The sequence below is a fragment of the Hyalella azteca genome, unplaced genomic scaffold (genome assembly GCF_000764305.2).
Source record: "Hyalella azteca isolate HAZT.00-mixed unplaced genomic scaffold, Hazt_2.0.2 contig7970, whole genome shotgun sequence".
Lineage (NCBI taxonomy): Eukaryota > Metazoa > Arthropoda > Malacostraca > Amphipoda > Hyalellidae > Hyalella > Hyalella azteca.
The window spans coordinates 136519-152414 of record NW_025938077.1 but is presented as its reverse complement, the minus strand read 5'-3'; the positions used below and the strand labels follow the sequence as shown (position 1 = coordinate 152414).

At 37.5% G+C, this 15896-nt stretch overlaps 1 protein-coding gene across 1 annotated transcript; it reads left to right on the top strand.

Moving 5' to 3' along the window:
- The first annotated feature begins 1221 nt into the window (after positions 1–1221).
- Positions 1222–15841, top strand: LOC108681087 (GPI transamidase component PIG-T). The gene is made up of 12 exons (XM_018170072.2): positions 1222–1542; positions 4993–5176; positions 6230–6361; positions 7358–7463; positions 7720–7806; positions 8605–8784; positions 9669–9885; positions 11033–11167; positions 12199–12457; positions 13968–14129; positions 14641–14831; positions 15014–15841. The coding sequence occupies exons 1-11, from the start codon at positions 1266–1268 to the stop codon at positions 14807–14809; spliced, it is 1908 nt and encodes a 635-aa protein (XP_018025561.1). The 5' UTR covers positions 1222–1265; the 3' UTR covers positions 14810–14831; positions 15014–15841.
- The last annotated feature ends 55 nt before the right edge of the window (positions 15842–15896 follow it).

Sequence of the window (15896 nt, the reverse complement as noted above, 5' to 3'; positions counted from 1 at the left end):
GTGGCAACATTTCTCCACACAAAAGAGACCTGAGCGGGCCTAACCTAACCCCAGCGGCTGCAATAAGTTAGCAAGGTGGTTCAAGAGAGTTGAAGAGCCAGGCTTTGGTTGTAAGAAGATTCTGAGACGGGAGAGCGTGAATAGGTCAGGTCACCACCAGAAGAGGGTAGGCCAGAGTGGGTGTAGCTGGATGCACAACTAACCTCAGCTCTAAAAGACGAAGAAGAGGATGCATAACTACCTACTACTGAGCAAGCATCCATGAATATTGGATATGAAGACCTACGACGTTATCTTTAAGCAGCCAGTTGCTGCTCTAGTTCAAGCGTATTCTGCCACTTCTACTTCCGGTGCTGAGTAAAGTTATAGCATCCTGAGGCTGGACGTTGACTTCAAGGGATCAAGGCCTATTTGAGAGTTGAATTTGAGGCCTACGGCTGCACCCCATGAGGACTTTGGGATGATCCGTGCTAATGCTCACGCTCTGTTAGAATAGAATAGAAGTGTCGGCACTGAAGAAATAGGCCCATGGCCTGTTGCCTATTCTTGAATTTTTCGTGACTTGACTCACAAGGGATCCAGCCTTTGGAACCCGATCTTTCCATAGCTGACGATTGATTGAGATAGCTGCTTAATTCTAGTAATCCTTCTGGGACTTTGTATAAGCCATGAGTATGCAGGCCGAGACATACTTGTATGCAGGCCGACCTGTGGATCACATAGCCTTTTGTCGCCATATTATTATCACCAACATGTTTACAAGTTCTTGTATTTTATTGCTGACTTTTTTGAACACGCAGAGTATGATTAAGCTGCACCACTTTGAATTTTTCCTTTGAAGAGTATTATTTATCAACTTACAATATTGATAAAATCGTTCAGTATGAAAAGTCTATAATTCATACTAAATTTATCACTTATAGAGGCTATAATCCTGAAAATTTCTATGAATCCCAAGTCGTAAAATACATGAAAATAGGATAATTTTCAGGTGGAATTTGTAACTGATCTGTGAGTGATGAAATTTTTTCACAATTTTTGTCGTAATCAGCAGTTTTGAACCCAGTGTTATATATTGTTGAACCCACAGTCAAATATGAAACAATATTTCATCGCAAACCTGTGTTGTTTTCTCCGAATAAAATTTCTATCGGAAATTTTGTACAGAAAGTTATTTTTCCCGCACTGCGGATTGGATAATCAAATCTCATTACTTGTAATGTCAACACAAGAATGCAGTGTGATAAGTGCTTTTCGATAAATCAATGTTGATATCCATCAATAATATGGCCGTAGTGCTTAGGCTTACTGCATTATTGATATTGTTAGTTTCATTTTCTAGTTTTGCATATTCTACATCGAATAATAATGCCGCCATTGATTCAAAATGTTCAAAAGAAACACAGACAGATGAAAGTAGCTTTTCGGAGGAGCTTCTAGTGCGACCTCTGCCCTCTGGACACGTGCATTCTCACTTTGAATTCACAACAAAATGGAGTAATCCTTCAATAAAGTCTTCTCTAGAGAGCTATCATGATCTAAGTGAGTGCCATTTGTTTGTACTTAATTCACTATGAATGCAAATAACTTGTCAAGTTATCATTGGCCAAGAAATGAATTCTTTGCCAATCCCGATTAGAAATTTAAGGTAATGATCAGGAGTACTGCTTTTCAAAATTCTCACGGAATTACACCGAACCACCATTGCACGGATTTTGTAAGAGATCTTGAACATTCTCACAGAATTGCTATGTTTTCACAATTCATCATTTAAACAACTAACATCTAAATTTCGTCTAAAAGAAGATTACTCATTACGTTGCCTTAATCCTTGAGCGTAGAAAATAAACACCTAAATTGTTTTAGTGTACTGAATTACTGCATCCATCGCACCTTCTTCAACTCCACAGTGCACGCTATCAGTTCCGTCTCCTACGATGCGGATGTGAGCAGCTACTTTATATAATGCAGTAGCTACGCTAAAAATAATAGAACCGATGTTTTTTAAGAAACAAAGGTACACATTTTAATCACACAATAATAAATACGGAAATAAATACGAAAACTTCAAATTAGTTGAACATACTTGTGATGTATTATTACAGTATTTTTTACAGCATATAGCATGAGTAACCATTTATGGGTTGAAAAATAAGGATTACATATTAATATAGGCAAAAAGTATCACAATCATGGTGGCAGGGAATTATTGTGAGTACTTATCGGTCCACTGCCGTGCGTCGGTCTTAACCCTTCGCAAGGCCCCATGCCCTTGGCCCTTGGGCCCCTCTTGCAAGTTGTAATGGTCTAAACTCAACAGTTCTCGCGCGGATTTCGCTTTGCTGATTGCGCTGCGGAATTCGTCTTGAATTCATTATCAATTTTGTGCATCTTGCGGAATTAGTGCCAATTTTTCGCAGCCTAAGCCCTCTACGGAATTCATTAACAGGCGAACTAATCCATCTGAAGTCGCGTTTTTTCCACTTAGGTTTGCCATTAGATGTTCCTAAAAAAATTAAAGACTACTATTCCCAAGGTTTATACAAAGAGTATTTATGAAATAATTTGTTATTACATATTTTCTAGTAGAGAATTTATGTTAAGGCCTTAGTGGCAAAGCAGAGACTTTTTAAGACTCTTCTTTAAGTTCATTTTTGAGTCCCAGAAGTAGACCAGTAAAGTATCATCATCTATCATGGCTACCAGCATTTTCATACATGAGAAAATGGTTTAAATCTTGAGTAGATCAGTAGATGAGAATATTAGAAAAGAGTTAATTCTGCTCTGGAAAACTCATTGTTTACCACAACTCCACTGTGCAGAGAGTGGATGAATACCATCAAACGGGGTGAAAAGGGACGGGCGGGGTAAATAGGGATGCGTGTCCCACATTTCGTAGAAATGTTGTAGCAGCTAAACTAATCAAAATATTGCAAAACTAAAAATAGTGGAGTAAACTTCAACATTTTTGCTATCTATTATGTATAAAACTAGTCAATAAATCAAACATTTACTATCTCTAAAAAATCTCTGAAAAAAGTGTGAAAAGTGCGATTTTGGAAAAGTACCTCTGCTAATGTCTGGAGGCTGGAGCAAAAAAAAAAATATTCGCTGTATTGAAAAATTTTACTTATATAAAAGTTGCACCCAGATGTTGGCTTGAAAACATAATTGATAGAATTTGCCTATCTCATCTAAAAAAAAATGGCAGCCATTTCCATGCGATGGGGTAAAAGGGCACACCCTTAAAAATGCATTTACAGTAGAAGCTCAGTTAGCAAAGGCTCCAGTTAACAAAAAATTGATTAACAACAAAGAATTTTGATTACAGTTACCTTGCTTGGTGAAAAAAATTCACTTATCAAAAAATTAGTGCATCATCGGTCATCACAAAATTGTACATAGAATGCTTTATATAGAGTTGTACACTCACTGCACTGGGCATCATAGAATGAAAAGTAATTGACCTAAACTATGATTTATTTCTTCAAAACATATGATGGTTGTCACTAAAACATTATTTTCTGTTTCAGGTATGTTTTTCACAATCGTTTTTGTTATAGTGAAATCACTAGACTTGATTAAAATTGTGCAAAATTACAAACCATCCTGTAAGCTTACAGATACTGAAGAAATGCTACATGGCTGCTGATATGAAGCTTGCAGTGGACAAGGTCATTGTCAATGTTCAATGGCATGTCCATGGATACAGTAATATCACATTAATAATACGGTAATTAATGAATATGGTAATATCATATCAATAAAGGAAAAACAAGTAAAAATCACAGAAAATGCCATTTATTTTACATCTACATCATCTACAATGAAAAAGGAGGACTTCAGAGTACTGTTAGTAATAGATGAGTTCACTCTGCATGCTTCAAATGTTCGAAATTGAGTTTTATTTCAAGTGTCCCATTTTACCCCATTTCAAGATTAATTCAGGAGCCTTTTATATTGCATCTAGTGCCTTACAATTAGCATATGGAATTTTTTGAAGATGCCATTTGATAGCCCTTGCAAAGAGCTATAAAATGAGCCTAATTTGTTTCTGAAATGTTTCATGGTAAGAAGTTATTAACAAAAAACGCTCAAAACTGTCCCTTTTTACCCCGTTTGACGGAATTGCAAGATCTTTGGCGATGCTTCAGTAGCAAAATTTATGCCTTCAGAAGATCTTGCCAACACATTTAGATTGAAATTCTTGCATTTAATATATTTGTCAGTCTTCGGCCAACTATTTAGAAAAAGTAAGGTTTCTGGTACGTTGGATGGATCAGGATGCAATGAAGCTTGTCCAGAAATCAGTTGCGATGAGTTCCCACCAAAAAAAAATGTAAACAACAAGTATATGATTGCGTAGTTGTGGTCACATTAGAGCGGTCAGACTGCATTATCACATGTTCAGTTGACACTTGCTGTACAATCGGACTGTATTTAGGGTAAAATTAGTTATTTGGGGTAACACGTGCAGGCAACCTTGTAAATAAGTTCATGGCTTGTAAATAGTTTTTCATTACTCAGCGTAAATGGCTTTTCATTAAAAATTACCCGGCGACGCATCTTGAAAATGGTTGGCAATGCTTTGAGCTTAAAAACCCATATATTGGTAACGCTGCTTCCACCCTCTGCACCCTGGCCTTAACTTGCAGCAAACAAAAATTGAAGTTGCAATGTAAATTCACTCTAATAATAATGAGCTTCAAGAAATAATCTTTTTAATATAGTTTTACATATCTCTTTGTAACATTATTTCAAATTTAAAAGTCCACAGTTTCTCTTCAATGACTTTTTAAATTTTTTAATTTGAAAGTTTTAGTTTGCAACTACCATAGTTTTAACTTCTAGTCTCAGCAACTAGGAAATCATGAATGCAATTTGATGGCTGAACATGCAGCAATGCCCACTAAGGTTTCTGTTTCTATTTAATGTATAATATGTAGAAAAATCATGAGAAAAGTCCATAATCAATTATTCTTCTGTTTTCAGAGTTGAGTCATTACGATCTGTTTCCCCGAGCCCTGGGTGAAGTTGTGGAGAAGTACCATGTGCGAGAGCTTCACTTGACGTTGACACAAGGATTGTGGCGTCATCACAAGTGGGGATACCCAGTGGCTGATGCTCCTCCTGGTGCCACACTCTGGGTTTGGTTTAATCCAGCCCCAAAAAATGTGTAAGACAAAGTTTTCATTTTGAAATTTGTGCTCCAATTCTTTAACTGGAATGCAAAATCCATTAAGGCAACATATTGCTGCATGATCAATATCATCTAAAATTGTACTGAAATTATTCTTTTTCTAGTTCTGCAATTGAAGGGGGCTAACATAAAGTCCTTCAAATAATAATGATTTTTTTTCTACTTCTGAAGATGAATAAATATTTTATTATGTGTATCTTCTTGAATCATTGTGTTTTAAGAATCATATTCTGTAACTGTGGTTTTTCCCTAGGATCATTCATTATGGGACCCATGTTACATAGCATGATACATAGCAGATTGTTGTTCATAGAGAAATCCATTAAAAAAGTCTTCCTTTTAATTAGAAATTTTACTGATGCTTCAGCCAGTTATCTCTTATGTAAAGTTACTTCTATCTTGAAGAAGTTCCGTTTATAATAAAATGTGCAGATCACTCATGGTCATGTGAGCACTTCTCAATTTTTATGTCCATTAGGAACTAGACACTCTTGACTATTTAAACCTTGCTATTCTGATGTTTTATAATATTCCATCATGTATGCATTTTTGTGCCCTGATGGCATAAAAAGCTCTTTCAGTGTTTTAATGATTGCCATGTTCATGTTACCTACACGTGGTTATTCCTCTTCTATATACCTAGGTACCTATCAATGTTTGGTTTTACTTGAATTCATTCGCTTACTCATAATTGTACTGTTCTATCTGAGAACCTTCATGCTATTTTAAGGAAAAGAGAAAATTCTAAATAACCTTGAACTATTATCATAGGTAGGTACTTGCTAAATTTCAAATTGAATGTTTTGTCATGATAAGTGTGATAAATTTCTTAAATTAAGCCTTGCTTAGTATCTCACTATATTTTGGAATCTTTCTCATTCATGCTTTACTGATGACTTGTATGATTGCAAGTAGGATGATGCCTCCAATAGGGTTCTTTCAAATATTTAATGAAGAGAACTTTCTATACTGAAATATGATGCTTATGAAATATTATCATTTTTTCACCGATTCATTGCATGAACACAGGCTGGACGATGCCTGGCGGGACTTGGTGAATGCCCTGAGTGGGCTCTTCTGTGCCTCACTGAACTTTATTGATGGCAGCAACACAGCCTCCCCTGAACTCAGCTACAGGCCTTCTGGCCTAGCCCAGCCTTGGTCTGTACTAATATATAGGTACCCTATATGTACTTATTTAATTCTTTTTAATTGAAATTGTGTTCACTTTTATCATTTGATTGAACTACAAATACTGTAAGACAACTTGTTGATTGTATATACCTATGCCTACTCAATTCCTTTTAATTGAAATTGTGTTCACTTTTGTCACTTGATTGAACTACACTTATTTAAGACGATTTGTTGATATATGAATATTTTGAGGATACAGTATCTTATTATTTCCCTTTTATTTGAAGTATAAAATATTGCATTGATAAAGAATTTGGAAAACATAAAATCTCATTATTTTCTGTAGATGTCTCTTTTAAATTTTAGTGCATTAGAGAAAAAAAAACACTTTCAGGTTATTAAGCTGCTGTAAAAGTGAACTATAATGAAATAGAAATTTCTATAAACTATCCAAATAAAAACTGTTCTTAAAGATGTACTAATGCCTAAAATCATTGGCCACTGCCTTTTAAAATGTCTATTTTATGAAAGATTAGCAGGTTAACCTTGTTGGTTCTGAGATAGAAAATTTGAAAATCCCATCATCCTGCATACTGTAATCCTGAATTCTGTAATTCCAAAGGCCATTATCCCAAATTCTGTATTCAGGGTATTTATCAAATCAAACAGAAGAATTTTTAAGATTCCCTTGTTTAACAAACATTTTGCCATGTGCTCGTAATTTGGAATTAAGAGCAAATTCAAATTTTTTATTGAATGAAATTCAAAGAAACAAAATGAATAGGTACCAAATTCAGATTTATTTCATAGTCCCTCTTCCCTCTCCTTGAAATGCCTTACTATTCTCCTCCTCTTTACACAAATTCAGAACCAAGTTAAATCCCGAAGCAAGAAGTATCAAACAGTCCCTATATATTTTTGTGCCAGGCTGCAAACATGCAAAATTAGATGAACATATGTAAGATTATGACAATTTGAATAGAAAATAACTTGGAAACATTGAACTCGACCTTCTCGTTCCAGGTATGCTTCAAATTCTTCCTATTTGCGTGTTGCTGCTTTGGCTCGTGAGAATGTTTGTACAGAGAACCTCACGCCATGGAAGAAGCTCCTGCCCTGCGACACAAAGGCCAGTTTAACTTTTTTGTTTCAAATGATTTTAACCATTTTTTTTGTGCAGCCTCAGTTCTTAGTCATCTCCTGATGGTCAATTTTATATAAAATTTCGGAAAATATTTTAATAAAAAGTAGAATTATAAATTAAAAGGAGTGAGGAAGAAAAACTAGGATTGACATGCTATAAACAACTATGGCCATAAATAGCTAATTTAATAAATTTATAGCAAACTGTTGACTAACAATTATTTATAAAATTGTTTTCTCAGGCTGGTCTGGCAAGTGTGCTGTACCCTAGCCCTCTCTACTCAGCTCACTACCACTCCCTGGGCGTGCACCTCAGGCCGTCCTGTCAGGTACCTACACCAGTAAAACTTGTCAGGTACCTACACCAGTAAAACTTGTCAGGTACCTACACCAGTAAAACTTGTCAGGTACCTACACCAGTAAAACTTATCAGGTACCTACACCAGTAAAACTTGTCAGGTACCTACGCCTGTAAAACTTTACTGCCTCTGTTCAATCAAAATTGAACTAACTGTAAATTCCTAATGAAATTAGAATTGCCTAATTATTATCTTCATAGTTAATTATAAATTTTATGATGAATTTGCTTTTTTCTTTGTTGAAGGTAGCCTTCGTTAACTTACCATAATAATCAGAATGACCTTTACGGTTTTCCTGGACAAAAAATTTTAATATTTAATACTTGAAGATGGGAATAACGAATATAAAGACACAATCTCTCTAAATAATTCCTGAAGTTTGTTGGAATATATATTTTTAATAATTTTATGAATGTTGTTCTCGGTGCTCAGCGCGAGTTAGTCTCCAATCTCTTAGTCCATAAGACAGCAGCTTATTTCACTCGTGTGTTCACTTATATAATGTTTTAGTACAATTAACATAAAATCATTAGGTACATTCTTTAGAACTGAATGATATTTTTGTGGTTTTGCTCAAGTTAAGGCCTGACCTCAGTGATGATTATGTTCTCTTATTATTGGTATTATGATCTCTTTATTATTTTCTTTTAAATAATAATTATAATTATTCTCTTGTAATTATGAATATTCATCTATGTAATATGCACAGTATAGTTCCCTGCTCGTTCTGTTCTTTCAAACTGAATAAATTCTCAAATATTATTGCAGGATCCTGGCGCATGCACGAGGCCGCAGCTGGAGCTGGTGCTGTCAGTGTCGCTGGTGCAGCAGCGGCTGCAGGAGGGACGGCAGGACTTCACCCTGCGGGGGCTCTACTCGTCCCCCATCTTCTCCGTGTGTCCTATGGCATACAAGTCCATGCTTTATGTCGACGTCACTGGAAATGAGGTCATAATCCCTTGCTTGTTATAGTTTTTTACCACGTTTTTCTTAGCTCGCTTTCGTGTCCCTCTGTCTGTCTGTGATGATCAAATCTTGCAATCGATATTCACCAACTTTCCCACTAGCTAGCGCTCTGAAACTTTTAGGGAAGCTCAGCTCCCGATGACAATACAATAATCAATAATTTGTTGCACGTTTCCAGGCGTATTTATTCAATGAAATGTCTTTATTACAGCTACGCACCCAGATAGATACGGGAACAACAATGTATCCCCTCGAATACAATTTTCTACAGAACTTCGAAAAGAATTTTCTTTCGTGCATTTTTTTTTAAAGGCCTCCCACACTCACCATTCCAACAAAAAAAAAAGAATTGATTTTATTAATTAAAAACAGGGAATGGTTTCACGTCAATGATCAGGGCCCCGACCTTAACGCCTCTGATGGTGGCCTACACCGACTCCGAGGGTCACTGAGCTGTGACGCGAGCGAGGAGCGGGCCCACGTCGAACTTTTCTCTAACTGCTGTTAGGATGCTTCTACTTTTTAGTCCACAAGAAAAACGTGTGTTTTTTTAAGTATTTTATGTAATAAATAACTCGTCCCCTATCGTCTCCGTGTGTCCCATGGCATACAAATCCATGCTCTAAGTCGACGTCACTGGAAACGAGGTTATAATCCCTTACTTGTTATTGTAATATTATTACAGAAGTTAATTATATCTGAACTGACATTGTGAGACATGATTAGTAATCCCTCAAACATTTCTAATCGTTTCCTAGACATGACGTCCGTGTATGAAGTTTTAGTCTCTGACAGAAAAGTCAGAGATCATATCATTTAACGACGGGTAAAGTCACCTCAGTTGACAGTACCTCGTTCTCACTCAGGACGGCCGCACGTTCAGCCTCAGTCCCCCACCGTCAGAAGTGGTGACCCGCGGTGCAGGGCTCGGCTCTGCCAGCCACCGCGTCTTCGCCGTCTACGACCTGCAGGAGACGCTCAGCAGCAGCCGTGACGCACTCAACGTCGCCGCGCGATACGCTAAACGCCACACATACGCACACGTGTCTGGTCCTCCTCTCGTGGCCACGCGCTACATCGCTGGTGGGGAGGCGAGCTGTGCTCATGTTGTTGTAGTTGTAGTTGTTATATAGTGTCCTTATAGTGGTAAAAAATATAACTCGGTACTCACTGCAGTGAGTGACAGAGAGAATGTTGTTGTTGTTGTTATAATTGCACGTCATTATAGTGGTAAAGAATATAACTCAGTACTACTCACTGTAGTGAATGACAGAGAGCGCATTTTCTCAAAATCGTCCAAAACGAGAAGTCACAAACAGACAGACGCACGGACGGACATGACGAGCACAATAGGGCTATTTCCATGAATAAGGAAATGCGCTAAAAAGGGTCAATTTTTGAGCTTCTCAGGGACGTTAGATGTCAGTTCTGCTCATCGTCAATCGTGCTTCTCCTTCGAACTCAAACAGCATTAGAAATGATGACTTCTTCTTCTTTCTACCTGCATCGTAGATGAGTCGTTGCTGGGCAATCAGCCCTCTAAAGATTAACGTGGCTGGAATGTCAGATATAAGAAATTATTGTTACAGTCATACCATATGTTACAGATTATCATAACTGGTTCGTCAAACGCAACCATTCAATAGTAGTAGTAGCTTACTATAGGCTTTCTCTTAGCAATCGATTCTTATCAATGTTTATTCAGTTACAGTTTATTATCTTTATAATTCTGTATACAATTTCAAAATGGTTTTAGTGTTCATTTATTATACTTTTTTTTTAAGATTTAACTTTTCAAACATGATCTTTTCACTATAATTCTACTTGTATTTAATTTTTTCTCATTCTATGATTTTTGTGCATGGTTTCATTTACTTTTTTAACATTGCTTTCATTTTTTGGGGGGACTACATTTCTTTTTGGTTCAAACTTTTTCTACATGGTTTTTAATATAATCAAGATTTATATTTTTTATGTATGTTTTCATTTTTCTTTGCTTCTTTAATATTGTTTACATTTTTAACATACGGTTATTACCTACTTCATTCTATCATGGTACTCACTTCGTCTACGTGATATCAACTTTTTTAGCGTTGCAATTGCCTGATCAGCGTTCGTGACAGCAACTAACCCTGAAACTCTGCTACAGAACCTAACCCTGATACTCTGCAACAGTACCTAACCCTGATACTCTGCTACAGTACCTAACCCTGATACTCTCTCGGTGCAGGCTACGGGCAGGAGGGCGGCAGCATCAGGGTGGTGCTGAGCAACAGCGGCTCTGAGGACCTCTCTGTGGTGTACCTGGAGCTGCTGCCCTGGTACCTGCGCCTGTACCTGCACACGGCGCACGAGACCGGCCAGGGTGAGGACATGACTAAGCGTTTAGTTTAGTTTTAGTTGTCATGTTATTTAGCTGAGGTAAGCCTTAGTTGTCGTGATGTTTAGCCTTAGGTAAGCTGAGTTACTAAGTTGTTTAGCTGAGGTAAGCCTTAGTTGTTATGTTGTTTAGCTGAGGTAAGCCTTAGTTGTTATGTTGTTTAGCTGATTAAAGCATTAGTTGTTATGTTCAGGAGGATCTAGACTTTGGGTTTGAATGAGGAATCCAGGTTGTTATACTGTCGCGAATGCAAACGGAAATAAGGTTGTTCTACTGCGTGGCCTTAGACGGACAAGACTAAGCGTTTAGTTTAGCCTTTGGTAAGGTGAGTTGTTATGCTTTTTAGCTGATTAAGGCATTAGTTTTTATGCTCAGGAAAACCTAGATTCTGGGTTTGATTGGGGAACCCAGCTTGTTATACTATCGCGAACGCAAACGGAAATATGGTTGTTCTACCGGCGTGGCCATAGATTTCGGGTTGGCGCGAGTTGCCCCTGATGTGATGGTGCATATTATCCTAGGTTGTTTTACTAAAGAGGCATTTCCCAATCTACGAGAACATTGTTGGTTTTTTAGAAGATGATTTATGGCTGAGCACCCACTTATATGACCATGGATTTTGTAAACGTATTTTTTGATAAATGCGGTCGTTTTCGAGGAAGAAATTTGATGAATAGCTATGAATATGTTGTGAGTCTTCGGTGTCCCTTAGTTGTAGACTTCTATGCTTCGACCTGCTGAGTCTTAGGTTACATTCGGCACTGACTGAATTATAGTTCGTTAACGTTATTACGAATTTATGATGCAAGTGAATCAAATTTGTTGTTACTTGTGTTTCTTATGTTATCGCACGAGTTAAACATATCAGATAATAAAACATTACCTTACTAATTAAAGTGTTTACAGGTGAGCNAAAGAAACACTAGCACCAACATACAAACAGTTCATCAGAACAGTGCTGGCTTATGCCCTGTCTCTTATACACATCTAGATGTGTATAAGAGACAGGTTTACAGGTGAGCGGTATCTAAGTCAGTTTGTGGGAGCTCGAGACCGGGAGCAGGGATGGGTGTATGAGGCGGTGGTGCGGGTGCCCGCTAGAGGCAGCACGGAGCTCTCGCTGCCCTTCACGCGCGCGCTGCTCAAGTGGCTCGAGTATCCCCCGGACGCGAACCACGGCTTCTACTTGCCCGCCGCCACCGTGTCTGCTGTCCTGCCCACCGCTAGAAACATAACTGCTGCCACAGCTGCCGACACTGGATCCCTGCTTGACAAGTGAGACTTTTTGGTTTTAGTTCAGTTTGTCTACATTTGGAATAAACTGTTGCCAAACCAATATATTTTTCAGCCACAGCTGCCGACACTGGATCCCTGCTTGACAAGTGAGACTTTTTAGCGCATTTTCTCATTTATAGAAAAAATGCACTATTGTGCTCGCAATGTCCGTCCGTCTGTCTGTCCGTCTGTCCGTCCGTCTGTCCGTGACCTCAAGTTTTCGTCGACGAGAAAATGCGCTCTCTGTCACTCACTGCAGTCAAATTATCATCGCTTGTAAATAAATATCCATGCCATTTGGAACTCAATCCAATATCTTCTATAAAATTAGTTTTCTAAATCTCTGGTATTTTTTATTTTTATTATATTTGTATATTTATATTTTAACTTCAATGTTTCTTGAATTCTGACGCTACTAACTACGGATTGTACCTGCGTTCTGTAATTTCCGAACTAACGATGGAGTAAAACTCCGAAGCGTTTTCTATAAAGATATAGTCAGTTTTTGTTACTTTTAAATTTTGAAGTAATTTACGATACATGCAATAGAGTTACCGTACTTTAAAACTTGGGTGAGGATAGTATGACGTGATAAGATCCCTAGCGCCAAAATCTGCTGATCCTGTGGGATATCACTAGGATTAGTTAGAAGGTTAGCCACCAATAAAGATTTTACTTGAGTAACTAAATTCCCCAAGATATCAGCAGCATTTTCCGAAAAACAGCGATGATCTCCGTTTTCTTTTTTAGAAATCTTGACATTTATTCATTTAAATCTTGAAATCTTGCCACAAGAGGAGTTGCTCTGACCAAATACCGCAGTATCTGTGCTCTCTTATTATCAGTCTGCTTATATCGCAAGTTCACAAGGAATTTAAAAGCAAAGAAAACGCTAAGCAAATTCACCATGTCGATGTTGAAAACGTCTGTGCTCTTAAGATATAAGGAAAGGCTAGGCGAATAAATCGGCTACGATCTCGCATCTCGTGGTAGTGTTGCAGTTGCAGAAAATCTAGATTGTGATTAAGTAAAGATTGTTCATCTTTTCGATGTATGAAATTTTATTTTATTTTAAATATAATTGCAGTTGGGGAAACTCTAGATTGTGATTTAACTAAAGATTGTTGATCTTTTCGATGTATGAAATTCTTTTATATTTTAAATATAATTGCAGTTTGGGAAACTCTAGATTGTGATCTCAATAAACATTATTTATATTTTCGATGTATGAAATTTTACTTTTTTCAACATAACACCAAACGTTTGTGTAAGCTACGTAGTTACATCTACATTTGTTACAATAACACATTTCGAAACGTTCACTGCAACCTCACGTTATTCCAGACTGTTGGTGGGGGAAGTAGAGCAGCTGCTACATTTACATTTGTTACAATAACACATTGCTTTAGGTGGAAGTAGAGTAGCTGCTACATAAATTTTTTGTAGTGTAGCTGCTACATAAATAAATAACACATTTTGAAACGTTCACCACAACCTCACGTTATTGCAGACTGTCGGTGAGGGAAGGAGAGCAGCTCGTGCGACTGTACACGGAGACGTTGCTGGTGACGTTACCTACGCCGGACTTTTCGATGCCTTACAACGTCATCTGTCTCGCCTGTACCGTCGTCGCCCTCGCCTTCGGCCCCATTCACAACATCACCACCAAGCGGTGCTCAATATATATACTTTTATATATTAAATTCCTTTTTTTAAATAAGTATTAATTAATAATAAAAATAAAGTCTATTGAATAATTGATAATAATTATAATTTTATTATCGTGCGATTATCATAATTCTCATAGGAAACATCAGTTACAAAAAATTTGCAATCTTGTATGTTTATCTCATGCGATTTATTAATTAATGATATACTTTTATATTTATCATCATTTTACAAAATAATTAGGTATCCTTAAAATAAAAATACTCTAATATTTTGCTAATAATTATTTATCTTGTCAATTTCTAGAGACTTCGTAATAACGCTATTGCTACCTAAGACTGACGCCGTTATCTTTGAAATATTTTTGAACTTTTCTTTCCAGGATAAATGTTCTGTGTGGATTGATCGGTAATTTTTGTCATTCATTAAACGTGTTATAATTTCTTTAGAAAATCGTGTAAATTCTCGATTAATGTTGATGGTTCGTACGAGCTCTAAAATATATTCATCTTCAGACTGGTGCTGAAAAAAATTCAACCGAGCGAGAGTTTCGCATCGACGGTTTCGGGGAAAGTGAGAAGACTCTTCGGTTTTAAAGTCGATGTTGGAGCTGAAGCGGACGAAGGTGCGGCTAAAACAGATACCTGTGCAGCTGGGACAGATGCTGCACCTGTTGCTACTTGAGAGAAAAAATCGACATGTGACGGTAAGATTTGATTCCTGTATTAGGTACAGCTTTTCAAACCGATTATGATCGTCTGAGCGACGATCATGATCGCTCATTAATTAAGAAAAAAATGAAGGAAAATAAAAATTTTGTATATTCCCGCTCGTCAGCTCTGTATGCCTATTATATTGTTTAATCAAATACGCTAATATTTCCCGCAGATGATGTCGACTCCTGCAGCGACGGGGCCAGACTGCGCCAGGAATCCATCGTCTGTGTCGAGAGGCAAGGAGGCGATCCAGCACAGCCCCTACTTCATGATCTCAAAATCCTGGGCGTTGTGTGCTTATTTCGTCATTATAGAATAAATAGAGTAAGTTTGCTACTAAGCTCAAACGCCTGATTTCTCCCTCTTTATGCTTCATGCATGGGAAACTTGGTCTGTAAATGTATTTGAATGTAGGTAACGACTGTCGAATTAAGTTTGTTTCCCTTGCTTGCTGTGTGTCCGATCTTGCTACGTTCACGATTTCAGCTGAAACAAATGGTAATGAAGCGTAATTTGTGTTACTAAAGAGGTATTTACATGTAGAAGCTTACCGCTAAAAACTCTTCGTTTGTCTATATTTTTCCGCGCTCCCGACAGCGCGTTTCATTTTCAGACCTCACGGGCAGGCGAACATCAAACTCGCGAACGTGTGCCCATGAGCCTCAAAGTTGATGCTGAATAGAGGAGGAATAATAATGAAAGTCATTGTTAGTACTACAATTGAATAAAGACGCACGTATGTTAGCTCAATATTATCAACGAGCGTGCCTTGTTTGATGTGGTGTCCTAAAAATGGCAAAGTCACCGCCGGTTTTGTCAGGGATGATCTTGAGAATTTGTCTCGTTCACTGGTGATTATCCAATATTTTTTTGTGGTGGATTACACGTTTGCAACATTTCACGATACAGGATTGAATGTTATGTTATTCTGCTCGGTGTGTTGACGTACTTTGTTACATTCTGTGGGTGCGTGGCGAGATGTAATAAATTCATGTGATTATCTCATGTCTTTGACGCCCTTACATAAACAATCGAAAGTATTATGGGCGATTGAA